This window comes from Halichoeres trimaculatus, unplaced genomic scaffold, assembly GCF_033239565.1.
Source record: "Halichoeres trimaculatus isolate MK-OKI-2021-1 unplaced genomic scaffold, fHalTri1.1 fHalTri1_scaffold_3, whole genome shotgun sequence".
Classification (NCBI taxonomy): domain Eukaryota; kingdom Metazoa; phylum Chordata; class Actinopteri; order Labriformes; family Labridae; genus Halichoeres; species Halichoeres trimaculatus.
Window position 1 is genome coordinate 17,681,400 of NW_027437181.1, and position 17,544 is coordinate 17,698,943.

At 40.6% G+C, this 17,544-nt stretch overlaps 1 protein-coding gene across 9 annotated transcripts in view; it reads left to right on the forward strand.

Annotated features, from left to right (window-relative positions):
• sox6 (SRY-box transcription factor 6) overlaps window positions 1-17,544 on the forward strand; it is a 133,496-nt gene that overhangs the window by 58,803 nt on the left and 57,149 nt on the right. For all 9 annotated transcript variants that reach the window (XM_074666843.1, XM_074666847.1, XM_074666844.1 and 6 more), the window contains one exon: window positions 9,581-9,670. In XM_074666843.1, the coding sequence (XP_074522944.1) occupies window positions 9,581-9,670 (90 nt within the window). The remainder of the gene's footprint in view (window positions 1-9,580; window positions 9,671-17,544) is intronic.

Sequence of the window (17,544 nt, forward strand, 5' to 3'; positions counted from 1 at the left end):
TGAAAATCGGATGAATAATTCTTTGGCTAGACTTTTTGTTATTCTCTCATTATCTCTGAAAACGTCAATGCGTTCAGTACAATCTGTAACCTTTCTCAACTGCATTTCCTGCTCACCTCATCTTCCTCTTCTTTTTTTTTCCTGGCTGTGAGGCACTTTGCTCATACTGTAAGACCTGCTGTGTGGTGAGCCAGACCAAAGATCTAAGACACTCATGAGAGGAAGATTTCTGCCTCTTCACCCAGCAGGTCTCAGTCTGTACAGCTCTGCATCCAAAGGGCAGAAAGAAGAAACAAAAAAAAACAGATTCTATTGTTTTTAGTCAAGAAAACTCATTAACAGTTAGTCAAGACAGGAAGAGTTTTTATCTTTGAGTTAGAATTTTCAACCTGTACAAGTTCAAGGGCTAAGTTAATAAAGTTGTGCAAACTGCCGTACCATTTTGAAGACATTACAAGACCAGACAAAAGACGAAACATAATTCACTGAACTTTTTAATGGTAAAAGTTTTCTGATATATGCAAACGTCTCCTCTCTTTTTTCCTCTGAGAACTAATAACATAATCTAAAATTAGTGGCCTTTGGTTTTACAGTCCAGTAAGCAGCATGGTTGCATCCTGAACTCTGGCATCTCAGTAAACAAAGTTGGCTGTGCGATTCAATAAACGACTTTAATTACTGTTTGAAAATGAGAAAGCCAAACTGTAGAAGAAGAAGCTAATACTATCCCCACTGTGAGTTTGGATTTTTTTTTTTTTCTAAAAAAGTGTCATTAACTTCAACTGAGCATAGACTATACATCACACGTGGCAAATGCTACTTCACACACGTTTCAGTATGCTGTATAATTAAATGTACACTATATGATACAGCTTGTTTTCCTAATTTGTGATCTTTTACTGTCACGTCTTGTGGTTCAATCTCTGGAGCGCTGCGCTGTCGTCCAGCGTTTACGATGAAATAAAGTTTCCATGTATATAGCATGCACTTGGCTACACTGCAAATTGTAATGCATTCATGTGAGTCCTATTAGTCTCTTTTTGTCCTTGTGGAGTCAGACACCCATTAATTTACTAAATCACAGTGAACAGCCATGATCACAGTACTCCACATTTTCTTCACACGTCTATTAATTTAACATAGATGAATAAATGTGAATGTTTCCCAGCATTGATTAGCAGGCAAGTTCGTATCTGACAGTTAAATTGCTGGGTACCCCCAAAAAATCTCCCCAATGCAAGGTACCCAGTAATTTAATTTTCGTGTGAAATTATTATAATTTATTACAGTGTGTGGACCCTAATGATTACCGACATCAAATGGAAATTATAAATTGAAATTAAGTCCACATATTTCTCCTCGTACTGTTGATTTTCACAAGTGCTGATCCTCTCATCAGCATCGGCTGAAACTCCAGATGCAATGCTTGCTTTCCTCTCTCTCCTAAAACCAAAGACAGGAATGCATTATTTTCGTCCTGTCTTTTTTCTCTCTATGACTTTCTCCCTTACTCTATTGTCTTCTAGTTAAATGAATTAATTAACTAATGTGGCACTTGAGCTATCTTAAGACACTGTGCTTCATTAGAGGCTTGAATAGGCTCTGTACATGAACTGTTTAATAAAACACTGATTGAAATGTTTGTGTTTTATATTTCTCTATTATAATAACAGCTCCACTTCTCTTTGACCTTGTCTGGCTCTTAATACATATTTTTCAAACCTTCCTTTATTCAGCCAAATTACCAATTGTTTGAATCTCTAATGAATAGTAATGTGTGTTGTATTAAAAGCTATATTACATGGACTCACTCAATTGCATGGAAAATGGTTCAATACAATGATAAATTAAATTAAATCAATAAATTAAATGAATAAATAGATAAATAAATAAACAAATAAGTAAATAAATAAATGAATGAATAAATGAAGCAGGGGAAAGGAGAGGGAATGAAAAGTTCATTTTGCTATCCAAGCATTTAATGGACCTAGTTCTTAAAAGTGACCTTGTGGGGTAGAGAGCGGAGCAGCACAGCAGCTCCTTCCAGATGCACACATGGCATCCATCGGGGGCACAATCACGCACAGTCCCAACACCTCAGGCTCGGACATATGTTGAGTTTTATTTCATTCTTCTGACATTAATCCTATTCACCAGCTGTTCTGCCAGCTGCCACTCTCCGGCTTAAGGGGAGATTGCAGTTTTGGGGGCTCTGAGTACTGGTTTATCTTGGCTCCTCATCTGCTCCTCACCAAGTTTTGATTAGATTTTTTTCTTGCTCAATTCCTACTTCCAGGTTCCTTGAGTTGCATACTTCCCTGAAATTTCCCCATGACTTTTTGTCTTCCTTTTTCTCTGAGTTAAGTAGAAAAGGGAGAAAGGTCTGGGACTTTGTTTCTGAATCTTAGATTTTTGGAGCCAATGCTTACAGAAGGCCTCCATATTAACAGTTTTTTCTTAAAATGTATAAAAACTTGCATACATTTTCAAACGTTGTTTGCCATAGCATAAGCAAAGGATGTACATCACAGAAGTTAGGGGGTGCATCTCACTTCTCACCGAGCAGCATGGCTTCTTTTCTGAATCCCTCACCTTAACCCTCTTCCTTTCCTTCAGAAACCATTTGCAAGGGACCACGACACTGAAGCCTGCTCACCCCACAGTCATCTAACAGTATTTCTGTGAGATTAGCCTGGACATGGCCTCAGCCTGTACAGTTATGATTATTGACATATTGGGTCTGACATATTTCACATTTATGTGCATTGTCTGGAAGCATACTCAAGTGTTCTCAATGTCATTGCTGCTGAAGTACGGCCGAGCGGTCTGTGAGCAGGGGCCGCAATAAATTGATCATTGCTCACTGCTCACTTTAATAATTCAAGCCTGATTGCCACAGAGTGCCGCAGTAAAATGGATTGGGAGAGGTCACATGCTGCTCAGCTCAGGAGGTGAAGCCTCCTGGGGACGGTTAATTCATATATGCTTGATAGACATGTGTCCTATTTGGAGAGGTCAGGGTGCTGTGTGTGTTGTGGTCTTCTCAGAATGGCCAGGTCAACACTGGAGGATTAAAATGGTGGTCAGAGCAGATAATGGCAAGGGGATAAGGGGGAAGTTTTCTGCTTTCATAGGCCAGCGTGTTAACTGCCTCAGATAAAAAAAAGTAAACATTCAAAAAGTTTCCTGGAAATTGAATGTAATTGCACTACTTATGGCAGCACAGTTTGTAATAATTCTGACCTCCAGTCGTTTGTGCCAAGGTCTTTTAGAATACTTTGAATAAAACTCTGAAATCCTTAGTAGCTAATGAGATAAAAACAAGGATTAGAATTAAATTAACTGGAAGCAACCAGAAAAATATATATTGATGAAACACAGCAGCAGATGAAAAACAGTGAACTTAAAGGAATTAATCTGTATATGTCAACTTGGTATAAGATGGTTCAAGTTTTAGGTGTGACTTAAGCTCTCGGCTGCTGAGACATGTAGTCATGAAAAGACCTGAATCCAAACCACAGCTTACCCAAGACCTTTTTACTCACCCTTTGAGTTACACAGCATTCAAAGTGTACAGTACATTGATGTGTGTATGTAGATAAGTGTGAGATATTTAGACCTTTTATGTTGGTTAAGAAAACAGAGATAAAAATAATAGGAAATGAGGCCTTGAGGGAGTAAATCAGAACCTTAGGAAAATGGCATCATCTCTGGGTTAGCAACGACGTATTTATAGTAACTGTTTACATGAGCGAACAGGATAGTCTAAAGGTGACTAACAGGGATGTTCACCAAGTGGAATAATGATTAGGTGTCAGTTAAAGAAAGCCCACCATGAGGTACAGGTGCTGCACAATACACTGCCATGGTTGGACCTTTTTATTTATGCATGCCAGCGCTTGTAATTACATATTAAAAAGCTGGAATGATTTAACTGCACCCAAAAAAGTCTTCTGGAAATGGTGGAGGTTATTAAAACTGTTGACAACGAGGAAAGGTAATTGCCTGAAAATGAGCGACAACGCACTGTTGTGCTCAGAACGTTTTTTCCCCCCGGCTCCCTCTTTAGCGTTTGCATTGTGCGGCATCACCCGGGTGTGTAACCTATTGCGTTCCGATTGCTCCCTTGCAATTAGTGCCCTTTTTGTCCTCACTTCAATAACGCCATGATTATGGAGACTTCAGGAGTATTTGCAGCATCCAACAGCTGTTGTCTCAGGGACTACCGGCTGAATGACAAAAACATGTTTTCTCTCTGCATTTCACTTCCCTGCCTGCCTCTTGTAATTATTATGTTTTATTTGGTGTGATGACGGGGTCTTGTTTTTAGTGTGTCTGTGATTAAGATATTCAAAGGACTTCTTCGAGTGTGTCACAGTCATTTTCTTTTTTATCAATCTCGACTTTTGATTTGTTTCCCGTGCAGTGCAGAGTGGATGGGAAATTAGATGTAAGCCTGTCATTGTCTGACTGAGGTTCTGAGAGTTTATCTCTGGGATAGAAATTTATGCCTGAATTAAAGACACATAATGTAAGCAACAGTGAATACAGGAGCAAAACGGAGTACTTTGGAAGCATATTTCAAACATCCCAGTTTGTCTTTACTTTTCAGAATTTAGACCCATCATTTTTCCATGCATAATTACAAAACATAGTTAAAATAATGAAGTAAACAAAAAGAAATAATACCATATAGAGAAGTAATTCATGCAGAATGTATCACTTTCAAAATCATTACCAAATGACAGTGATTTGTGTGATTTTCAAACTAAGTAACAGCTGATATTTCTCATCACATTTCTCACGTCATTACACGCCTTAGCTGAGCTTCAGCAGGCAACAGTCATCAACATATTTTAATAACAGTTTTATTGCCAAGACAAGATTCACTCTGAGAAAAAACTGACTGATGTTGGTAAGTTTGAATCCCAGGATAATGTACCCAGATATCTTTGTTGCCACGTACTTCGGGGGCTTTCTGTGCAGCCTACACGGGACCTTTTCAAACCTGCCAAAGATATTTAAACAATTTTTTACACATGGGGCTTGTTTATTGTGGAAAGTACATAAAAGCATTTTCTAAGGTTGGATAAGGGTAAGATTGGTTACAAACAAAGGATAAAAAAGCTTTTATAGAGTCTTTAAGCCTAGTCCCTATATTTTCCAGCTCAGCATTGTTCCTCTGTTCGCCTCACTGTACGGGCCCGTGCATTCTGGGGAGGAAATAATTTATATGGTCAGTGTCAGTTGATCATTGATTTGGTAATTACATGTTTCCCCTTGAGGCTGGGATAACTGATATACAAGGCCAATGCTAAAGGGGAGGTCCCTCAGTCTGTTATCCATGACTTATGGATAATTTGACTCTCCCAGATAGCCCTCTTTTCTCTGCCAGCAGCTTCTCATCACAACAAACACTCAAACACAAGTATCATCTTTCTCCCCGGAGAACAGCGCACACGGAGAAGCTCTGAATGTGGTGGCAGACACTCGCAACAATTTCATTGCTGACAACACTGGGTAATAAAATACCATTTGCTACATGTTTTAACAAACCATTTTTCTGCTTTGAGGCAATCTTTTGAGACATGATGGCATGTTTTGTTACGTAAACAGCTTTAGTAGATCAAACCCTTTTAGATGTTAAAACACTGATATGTTTAAGTGTTTTTTTCCTCATGCAGTGCTAGTATATTTTCTTCTTTTTATTTACATGCTGGACTTCATATCTCCATGCTGATCTGGAGAGCAATTTAAAAATTAGTGTGCCATGAATTTTTAAGATCTGCTTTATTACTGTCCAATGCAATTCCAAAGTGACAAGATTTGATTTGTTTGAAGCTGTTTATTCGTTTATTTTGTGCCCTACTCATTGAATCGAGCCTCTCTGCAGCTGCAATGATCGTTTGAATGAACTGCTCTGTTTAGAGTGGCAATAAAAACATAAATTAGCAAACAACTTCCCCCTTCCTTAACCACAGGCATTTGTAGCTTAACTAGCACTCAGTTTGATACAAGTGTTTTATCTCTCAGTGAGAACAATCAAAAGTAAGGTCAAATTAATAAATGCTAGGGAGCAAGGCTGTGTCAGGAGTGATACCTTACCATCCTCTTAGCTTCTCTACAGTGGGTTAAGACTGAATATGATCCCCTGGCAGCACTTAGTGCCAGGTGCTGAGAAATTTGTTTACGTCACACATCCACAAGGAAACATTCCTCTGTTGAGATTAATGCAGATCATTTTTTTAATACAGTAAAAGTAAAAAGATTGCATCCTAATCTAACAGGCTCATCTGGGTTTAAGGTGTCTTAATCCTTGCTGCTGAGCACCCACATCAGTAGGATCACAGAATACCTGCACAGGAAAGAGATGATAGCACTGATAAGAAATAAACTAACTGAATCTGGCTGCATTTGATCAATGACTGTTCACTTTCTTCTCAGTGCCACTTGGAAACACTCAGGAAAAATCTCAGGGAAGGGTTCAGGGCTTTATTCCAGCTATCCAGCAGCAGCCCCAGAGAGGACACAATGAGACCCAGACAGCCTTAGTAGTCCAGAAACCATTTCTCCTTCAATGGGAACACATCTTGGACACACTCTCCAGTAGTTTTGTCTTGTATGTTGCTATCTGTGCTAGCTGCAGAGCGGAGTGGGTCCGTGCCAGGCAAGGGTCCGTAGGGACCGTTGGAATCGCTGGGGCTGGAGGAAGTTGGTCTGGGTCCAGTGGGGCGATCTGGGCTTGGTGACAAGCCAAGCTGTCTACTGCAGGGACGCTGGGAAAATGTAAATAAGAGCCTGATAAGGGCTATTGTTTTCATTCCATTCTCATCCCAGCTGAATGGCCTGCTCCCCAGCCACAGAGCATTTTATCTCGAGAGGGGGGAGGAGAGAACTGGAAGGGGTGGGGGTGCAAAGATTTAAGAGCCCCTGAAGGAAAATAAAAATAAACTCTTTGGACTCTTCTGTTGTTTAAGCTAATTCCACAGTATGGGATGTCCTACTTTCAAAGGACAAGATCAGCAAACTTGTCTTTTCACCAAAAACTTCAGAAGCTTTGCGCTTACTGTCTGAAATAATGGTGTTTGTCTTTTCTTTGTAAATCTGCCAACACTTCATTTCCAGTGAAATCCATGAAGTGTAAATCTTTTCAGAAATAATTTGTTATTTTATGGGGAATATAGTGTTAAGCAATTTTTGATGCTCTGTGTCAGGAGCTGACAGTAATTGTAATGTTGATACAAACCAGTGTTTCCATTGGCATCTATACTTTCTCCAGAAAAAAACAGACCGACATTTCAGACACTGAAATAGCCTTAATCTAAATTCTTCTGAAAAATAGGCTGTAGAAGGGTGCTTTGAAGAAAGCCAGACATCTGACTCATTTACTGTTTTCCTCCAACACGCCTGCGCAAAAGTTGCTCTGCTTCCTCCAAACCCATTTTTGGTTGCCTGCTTTGTCGACGTTATTCGAAACACTGAAGGATGTTTGAGAGTTATTTTATAGCCTAATCCAGGTCATTATTCACTTCTCCCAGGTGGAAGGCAGGGAGGACAGCGGTGCATTCCAGCTGTAGTCTCTCCTGGTGGAGGACTTGGCAGGTCGTGTCTGGCCCGGCAAAGGGGATGGAGAAGTGAGGGAGCGGCAGCTCTCCTGGGAGGGAGGTGGAAAGAAGGGGGAGGACTGGAGTAGAATGGAAGCTGGCACCACATTATCTCCAACAGTTGGTGCATTCCTTAATGATCAAGTGCTAGAGAAGCATCTGTGATGAAAGAGTGTACATATGTGTGTGTGTGTGTGTGTCCGAGAGATGGAACATATGTGTGCATATTAACATATGCTCACTGTGTTTTTCAAACACCCCTTAAAACAACTTTAAAAATAAGCCCGTTTTATGCTTCAGGGGAGGAAATTTTGTGCACTGATGTTGCTCTGTCTGTCTGAGGGTTATGAGGCTATGATTTGAGGGGAGTTTGTTGTTCCTCCAGAGGAAGCTGTCTCACCCAGGGGTGAGACGCAGGGAAGAAGAGCTGAGCTTTCCCCTGCCCTTAACCTCTGTTTAAAGATGGGTGATCTTTGTGCCAGGGAGGGAGCTGACACGCACAAACACACAGCTTTTCCTCTCTCCTTCTCTTGGGGTCAAGGGGGACAAACTGTGAGTTGGGAATTGGAAAGTCAATAAGGCAGAAGTAATGTTATAATGACCCTGAGCTGGAGATGTCCTGTCGACCCCCATCACACTGGAGGAAGTGGACAATCAAACAAAATGGACACTCTGCTTGATCTCTCTGAAAGCCATCCTTAAACAAGGCAACAAGAAGAGAGGACTCCCTGTTACTCCCTGTTCCTCTGAAGTCAGCGTGTTTGTTTGAGGGGGCAGCGGTATTTGGTTTGTGAAAGCTGATGCAAGAGATGTTACAGATGTATATAAAGAAACATCACTTGTTTACAGTAAACTGTAGAACACCCGTCTGTAGTTATGAAAAGAAAGGTTTAAGTGATGCCGGCTCAGACCTTATTACTGAATGTCACAGGTCTCATTTGTTCTCCTCTGTCTTGTACATGGTGTGCAACTTAGAATCTGAAGCACATGGCAGCTACGTCTGGCTTAGAAAAAGCTGCTATATGGATTTATTAGAAAAGTTAATATGCTTATCAATTATGCCCCTTTGATGATCAAACTCTATAAATGTATGATTACCAGGTAGATATGGGGTTGGTCTCTTCATTGAAGTGCCCTGGGGTTTTGTGGTAATAATTGGTGTCTGCTTTGATTTTGTATTTTGACTTCAAACTTAGAGAAAGCAGTTACAAACTACAAGCTATTCAGATGTTTTATGAAATCTGAGGATTGTTCCCACAGGATTCCTCCAGCAGTGTTACAATGGTCTTAAAAAACTCACATCAGATTTGGATTGTACAGCTGTTAGTTTAACCAGATTTAGCATAACTGGACTTCATGGGACTTATGTGGATCGTTTTGGAGGAGCTTTGTGGAGACACTGGCTCAAGGTGGAGGCTTGCTTGTGCTGCTGATGTTTGATGGGAACAGGCTGACCCCTGAGCGCTGCAGGGATGGTGGAGGCCTGGGTCAGACGGCCCAGTGTGTTCTTTATCAGCTACCCCAGCGACAGCATGGCAGATTGCAGCCATTCCTCCTCTGATTCATTGTCTGCTGGACAAATGTTAATTGTTTTCATCATTGGCAGCCATGTGAACGCTCGGACATACCCAGTCTCACTCCTTGCCTCCTGCTTAATGTGTGTCTCTGCCCTTATGCTACCCCCACAATGCCTGCTTCCCTCCTCACTCCACTCTGAGCTCATCTCTTTACTGTCTGTCCGAGCCTCTTTTAATGTTCGCCAGGCAATATCATCAAATAAAATACCTCAATTTCATCTGATGCACTTACTTTATTTAATTTTCATCCAAGTTTTAAGATTAAAATTTATAACAGCCTCGAGACTATGAAAATACATTTTTTTTCTTTATACAATATTTCAAATTCACAAGGGAAACTAAATGGTTTTTTTTTTTTTTTTTTTAAATAACTTCAAGTTTTTCCTTTTTCTTCTGCAGACTCCTCATGCATGGAAAAACTTCTTTCAAAGGAGTGGAAAGAGAAGATGGAAAGGCTCAACACCAGTGAACTACTTGCAGAAGTGAAAGGTAGGACAACCAGGCCTGCTAAAGCGAGCAGATTTACCGCTCAAACACCTCTGGAAGCTGTGTTAATAAGTTCCTCATTCCTATCAGACGTACATTATCTCGGCACTGTATAATCTCAGAAACCGCCTTGTACTCTGAAATTAAACAAAGGCCTTGGCCGCCCTCCTCATCCATTTCTCTCCACTCTTATCTTTTGTTGGAATGCCCGACTCTATCCAAAGTGCTGTCTTCAAGAATTCCAGCCTATTTAGACCTAGAAGCTGATGCTCTCTGTGCTTGTCAGCGGTATGTTGTAGCTAACCCTGAGTTTTGGCTGCACAGCTGTGGCACTCACAGTAGGTCCACGCCACTCAGGTAACCGTTGAACACAAAATGTGCTCGAACAACAAACATCAGAGCAGAGAGGAGAGGAGAAACACAGTGGTCTCCTCAGTGAGTCTGAGTTTGAGTGGAATGCCTCGGCTCTGACAGTGAACGCCCTGCACAGCGTATCAAGAGCGCCACGGCAACTCAACACTCCCCAAAAATCTGTGTTTATGACAGGGGGAAGGTGGGCCGAGAGAGGGAAGGGCAGGGCTGCTGCTCAGTCCTTAGCACTGACTGTTACAGAGAGCTGGTGTGTTTATATAGCACAGGGAAACACAATACCAGCTGGCTGATAACACAGGGCTGTCATTGGCTCCTCCTCTAGCTACATCAGACAACTTGTAGAGTCTGAATAATTGAATGCCATACCCCCAACCCCCCAAAAAAATATATCTTCTGCAGCAAGTTACGTGACTATCACAAATAAAAAATATCTAGGCTGTACAGAGTGTAATGCTAGTGAAATGTCATCTATCAGTCACCTAAGTCTTGACATGGGAATTAGCGCAGAGGGAGAAAAAAGACTGTACAGAAACACCTCAACATGGGTGACACTTAATAAAACAAGTGCTTGGTTTTAATTATTGAATTACACTTGCAGAGGAAAGAAAAAATGCTGCTGAATGCTCTATTAAGTATATTCATTGGCAATAACCTTAATGAACTAAAAGGGTAAATCACTGCTTGGTAAACTAGATTCATTGTATCTGCCCTGGTGTACTGTATGCCACGGTAGATCAAAGTGCACAGAGTGAAATGTTTCAAATGATTTAGCCTTTTGAAAGGCGGTCTGTTAAATTACAGGCAGGGCGTTTCTGCTGTTTGATGAATGAGAACAGGAAGGTTACACGGTGGTCTGTAAACAGGTAGGGAGTCTGATAATAAACACTATGGCCTCTGTCTGTCGACGGGTTATGGAGACAGTCTATACACCACAGTTACTAATATAAATGCTTTTCCTATCACAGTCGCAGCCTTAGATTTTTAATTAGCATGCCATTTCATATGACTGTAGACATTTCAAAGGGCTGCTTTGTGCTCCCCCTTACAAATGTCTCTCTCTCTCTGCGTTTGATGTCTGCCTGATGTAAATACGGGCAATTAAAAAGAAGCCCAGGGTTGAAGATGCACAAGGTCCGCCTAATTAAAACATAAACAAAGGTAGCGAGGAGAAAACACCTTATGATTAAGATCTAAAGTGTTATGATGAATCAGAGGTTCCATTAATTGTCAGGTTAAAATCAGTACAAAAGGCAAACATGCCTGTAGGTTTTGAATGAATAAAAGAAAGCTGAGACTAAAAGCTGACGTGCAGATTAAGACTACTGTATGCCTACTGGCACAGTGGCCTTGCATTTTCTATGCTGAACGCTCACTAATTCCTCAACCAATTATACTGAGCACCACATAGGCTACCTTTTGACATTGTTCCAGAGCCTCAAAACCTTGAAAGACGAGTAATTGCCCTATTGCAGGGGCTGGTGAAGAAATAATTTGGTCTTGCTCTCAAAAGAAAAAAAAGAAAGAAGAAAAACAATAGGTGTGACAGGATTTAACATGAGGCTGAGCAGTTGTGTTCAAACATGCCCAAAATACTTCATCCAGTTGAGGTAAGAACGCATGCACAGTAGACAAACAAAATAATTGTATCAACAACATCAGAGATTTGCTTTTCACTGTCTGCAAAACCAACAGATCATTTAACTCTTGGAGAGCTACAGTTATAGCTTATTGACATGTGGGCGTTTGGCTACATGGTGTGCTGTTTCCGAGGTTTCACAGTCACTAGAAAATAAGCACAATAATCCTGCAGAGTTGCTGAACTTAAGCCAGAAATGTAGAATGGTGTTACTAAGGGTTAATGATTTCAAATCCCCATTTGCCTTTTCTAGTGTGCTGTTAGGCTTAGCACCAGCAGGTGAGGGGAAGAAAAAAAGAGTTTGTGAAGGAGCATTAGTGGCGGATTTCTTTTCACCAGTCAATTCCAGAGCTAACTGTTTGTTTTCATACCTGAGCTTAGCTGTCAATCTGCAGGAACGATGAGGAGGGAGATGAAATCTCCTGAACAAAACCACAGAGCAAGAAAGAGAGGCCGGCTGGAAGGGCTCCAAACCACAGAAAGTAGCAGATAATTCAAGGCAAGGTGGAGGGAGGAGTGCAGAAAGGAGACATAGAAAAAAAGAAAAAGATTTTAGACATGGATACTTAAACTTGACATTTATAATTACATACCTATAAAGAGATTTTTCTGTCATAAACATGCAAAGCTCCCATTCACCACATGATTTAGGATGCTTATAAGTACACAGATTGTTGCTCTGTGCACATGTATCTCTGTATGTATGCTCAGATACACACATTGTGTCAAATGTAAATATAGCACACAGTGTCCAGTGGCAGATAAAGTTGCTCTGTGTTCCATGCTTGCTCTTTGCGGGGTCTTAGAGCCTCATATTCAACAGAGCTGTTTAAGTTTCCCTGCTGAGTGCCAGTCTCTCACCCCTCATCCCCCCACTGGGAGGGGTTAAAAAAAAGCAAAATGCCTGAGCATTTACTCAAACTGAAGGAAAATATGTAGCAACTAAATTGGAACACAAGCTGTATTCATTCTCTTGGAATTTGCTGTAAAAAATAAAAAATAAAAATAAGCAAAAGCTTAACATTGTGTACTCAAAGTGGCAGCTGGGATTCTGAAGCAGAAAAATCAGGCTCTTGCACTGTCACAATCAATTTGAGAATGGTGTCTACATGACAGTGGTCGGCCACGCACAGACAGTCCTGTGGCAGGAAGATAAGTGGAAGCTGTTTAGGAGGAGAACACAGGGCAGGGCAGGGGCGGCAGCTGAGACTGATTCGATGCTGGCCGTACCTGTACTGGCTTTACTCCTGCACACACACAGAAAATAGTCCACCGTGTGAACACAGAAGCCACATTGTTACGCCTCAAATATGATCATTCACTTCAAAACGTTATTCTATCCCCTGTGGCTTTCATGAAGTGTTGATGTGACTTGTGATACACATTTTCTGGCAGAAATAAAGGGAATAAGCAGCAAAAGAATTGTGCGTAGCTGACTTCAAATTGCTGGGGTGTTTTTACAACATACTGTATATAAATATTATGAGTATCGTATTTACCCAAACATACAAAAACACTCACACAAACAGCACAAAACGGTATCTGTCCAGCTGCTCCAGTCAAAAATGCCTCAGTTAGCATTTTCTTCACAACACTTCAGTCAACTGTTTGCCCTGTGCACTCAGGTGAAATATGAGCCACAGTAAATCATTATTCCTCAGGCCACATTTGCCAGATGAATGTATGAGAGTGTTGGACTGTGTGTTTTTCTCCTCTAATGAATTGAGGAATTTAGCTTGTGGCTATGGAGGTAAAAAGGGCTGTTCTTGCGTTTGGGGGTGTATGTGAATATGTATGTGTGTGGGAAAAAAAATTACAATGTTTTGATTGACATTTAATTTCACTGCACTGGTTGGTTGTACTATGTGTAATTAGTTACATTCTAATAAATATATTACTTTTAATACAAGCAGGCCTTTTAATACTGATTTTATCCAAAGACATTGAAAAACACTGACCAGGCAAAAAACAACAATGAAAAAAACAAATGGTATAAACAAATGTGATCAGAACATGTAATGCACTTTGAATATATGCAAACAACTGTTGAAATTTGGGGCGTCGAGGAATAAGATGAGCAGAGGAATCCAATGTAGCTGCGTCTTTATCTTACCTCTGTTTTATGATTGGTGGCAACTGGGGTAAAGAAGCAGATCAGACCCCCACTTTGGAGCAGTAAGGTAATACACAGCACTACTGTATTTCAACACAATATCAATATTTCTTTCTATTTTAAAAAGGTGGTTATCATCGATAAGGCCACCAGCTTTGCTCTGTGTGGCCCAACAGTTTCATTCAAAGCTCAAGGTGCTCTCCAAGCCACATGAATACACTCACCCAAACCCACTCCAACATTGTATTAGTTAAGTCAATAATGATCTCAGGATTTGATCTAATGAGAACAACCGTTTTAAAGCTTGAAAACAAGGCTGGTTCTTGTGTACTTAGTGAATACTTGTACTGCCCTGGGCTTCTTGTGTCCCGTTAAGCTGTTCCACTTTGTCATTTGGACAAAATACAGACGCTGTCGATAAAGACTTTTATCCATCAAAGACAAAGGTCTGAAAGTCTTTTGAAAGTTAAGTCCCTGGAATCAAGTACACCCCTCTTTAATTCTCATATCTGTAAAGGTAATAAATAAATGTTCTGTGAAAAGAATGAGATTACTTCTAACTCCTAATTCACTTCCAAGGTTTTCAACTTTAGACTTCATCACTGTCTTACAGGCTTAAAGAGCTTTGTATTATCCAGACCTTGAAAACTGTGTATGCTTTTACTGATTGTAAGGGCACAGAGGTCACACTCATCACCATAAAGGCCAGGAAAGATAAATGAAAGGACCAGAGACAGCCTTTGTTTTTCTGTAATGATTTTTGCTGTAAGCGGCCTTGCATACATACAACATCCTCCATGGTGTTGCAGTGTATTGTGCAGTAAAAGAATCCTGCATTCAAGTGCTGACAGAAGTAAAGTTTCAGTGTTCTGAGTAGTTTTCCTGCCTTCAGTATAAATTTCAGGGTCTCTGGCATTCCCTGTTGAGCAGTGCATTCAGGTGGAGCAGCTATCTTGGCTTTGATGAAGTACGTCGTCCAGTGTCGTGGATAGACAGTGAAGTGTTGGAGTTTTTACATTAACATAATTACACTGAGGAGTGAAGCTTCCTCTTTCATCAAAATATTAAGCTCCATCAGAGTGATACGCAAAGGCACAAAAAAATGAAGTGTCCTATTTTAATAACCTCTCCATATGCCAATCAGTGTACTTACAGCAAAATATTCTTTGCTAATCAAAAGTGTGTTCTTTCTGTTAAAGTATTTTAAAACCACATAGGTATATCACAGACATATAGTTAGATACTTTTTACTTCTTTTACGTGTTAACTAAAAACACTGATGTGATACAAAATATGCAATACAGTTAATTACAATATGATAAGATGCATTGCAATGTGATACAATGTTACACAATATGATACCATTTAAAAGGATACAATACAGTACAATGGGGTTTGGCTATCTGATAGAATATAATACAATACAAAATTACAGGATACTATAGAATATGGTAAAATGCTATATAATACAATATGAATTGATATGATGTCTTGTGATACTGTTTAATAAGACGTAATGGCATTTTTTAGATGAAAATATATCAATAATAAGGATAACCATCTGACTTTTGTTGACATAATGACGGGCAGCTTTTCAGTATGATCAAGCTTTTATATCCAGTCCATATAGGAAAGCTGAGGGACTCAGAAGTCAATGCTGCCAATAGATGACATGTGCTTGTGAGTCATTGCTCATGCTTGTTAATGGGGTTTTATTGGCAAGATTAACAGCTTTTATATCATGGCAGAGGCAGCAAGCCAGGTGAAACAGCTGTTGCTCATATTGTCTTGGTTGTAGGGCATGGAGACACGTTAACACCATATTACTGGAAACGCATATGGCTTTGTGGCAATGTTGAACAAGTGTATGTAGTAGTTAAAAGCAAAAGGATCCCATAAAAAGATGTTTTTCTAGCTTGGTTTACTGCCAATGCAGATCCCAAATGTGATTTATTTTCTGACCAAAGGATAGAAATGTTTCTCTTAAATTCAATATCACACGAGTGAATTTGGTACAAAGACTGACTTAGGTGTCCTGCTTTTGTTGATGCCGTTTTTGATGTCTTTTAGGAAAAGCAGAAAAATCCTGTTTTGAACACACCATTAGCTGCTACTCAATTGGCTCTTTGTGTTTTTCACAGAAAGAGTGGACAAAGGGTCAGATGACCGCAGAGTTCACACACGTGTGCATTTACTCACAGTCATGTACCTTTTATCGATCGGAGCGGCACGCAATACACATCTGTGCACATTCATGTTCACATTCACACACACTTTAGCAGAGAGCAATGAGAGAACCTCAGCAGGCAAGGCATTCAAGCTATGTGCAGTCTGTGTGCAGACAGAGCTCGGGACAATCGTAGCATTTAGACTAGTCTTAATTTACTTAGGATGGGCTTGCAGCATATGGAAGCATCCACAATAGCTGACTGATAGAGAGACAAAGAAAATCCAGTCCTCTGGTGCTAAAAAACTCAATTCAGATCTGGTCATAATGGCTCAGCTGTTGAAACCAAAGCAAGGGAAGAGAATAGGGTGCCTTGTGATTTTCCCCCTTTTCACCCTCACCCTCCCTCGCTTTTCTTCTTTTTTGTGCCTGAATCTTTTATCTGTGTTATTCACTCAGGACTCTTCAAAGTAACAAGCCTCCTTCTTTTTCCCCGGTACTGGACTTGGAACCCAAATTAGAGACTGCTTGATTAGAGCAGAGAGGAGGGAGCCAAAAGAGAGGGAGATGTGGGTATTGGACAGAACAAATCGCACCCCTACAAAGTGCCTTTTATCCAAAGACCCCAAGGCTCAAATACCCCCATCCTTCCCCAAGCAACCATGGCTCTGCTTGTTTTCCTCTTATCATTTATTTAGTCACCCGTTGATGTTTTCTGCCCTACTTTGTGACGTTTAAAAGAGGGCAGGAATCTCAAAAGGTGAATGGTGAATAGGCTGGGGCTGAACAACACAGCTTTAGCATCTCCTCCTATATGCCAATCTTACATCTCTGAAGTTAACACCAGGGCCTGAGAAAAACAAGAAAAGTGGCAGCTTGACCGTTCACTCCTGGGATCCTCTTTCTGTGTCAGGCGGGTATTGTCCTACCAAGCTTCAGTCGTCTAACAAGAGGATGCCACAACATGTTAGGTCTGGGACGACTGCTGGGGTTTATGTAGCGCCAAGGCATCTTTGGGCTGTCTGTCTGCCGTCGGAAGTGCAATGTGAGGAGACATGTTAACAGGCAGACCCCAGCCCCACCGCTGTTAAAAGCCATGCAATATGCAGGAAACGGCCTCCTTTGTCAGCAGGCTGCTCAGACAGAGACCGCGACTCCCCTCTCCTGCACCACTCAATAAAAGTTTTATCTGCATTTTAAAACTGATCCATAATTTAAAGCAGGAAGAAAGTGATTTTTTTACACCGAGCACACAACAAAAAACATATGTGAATGCTTTCCTACAGGGCTCAGTCTTGTATGTAGAAAAAAAATAAGAAAAAAGGAATGATGGTTTCTAAGTCCCTGGCATTAGCTGCTAATTAGATAAAATGATTTTTATCAAAAATAGACAAAAAAAAGTTGAAAGTAGATTAAGTATAGCAGAGAAAGGGCTCTGGACAGAGGGCAGTTTGAACTTCTCACAGTCCAGCTCAGCATCAAAACAATGGCTGCTCTGTTAGTATTATTTGGTGTCTGTAATAAGCTCTCCCAACTAAAAGCAGTCCATCAGATCATTCCTCTGCACCCAAGCACCAGCTTCCCTGCAT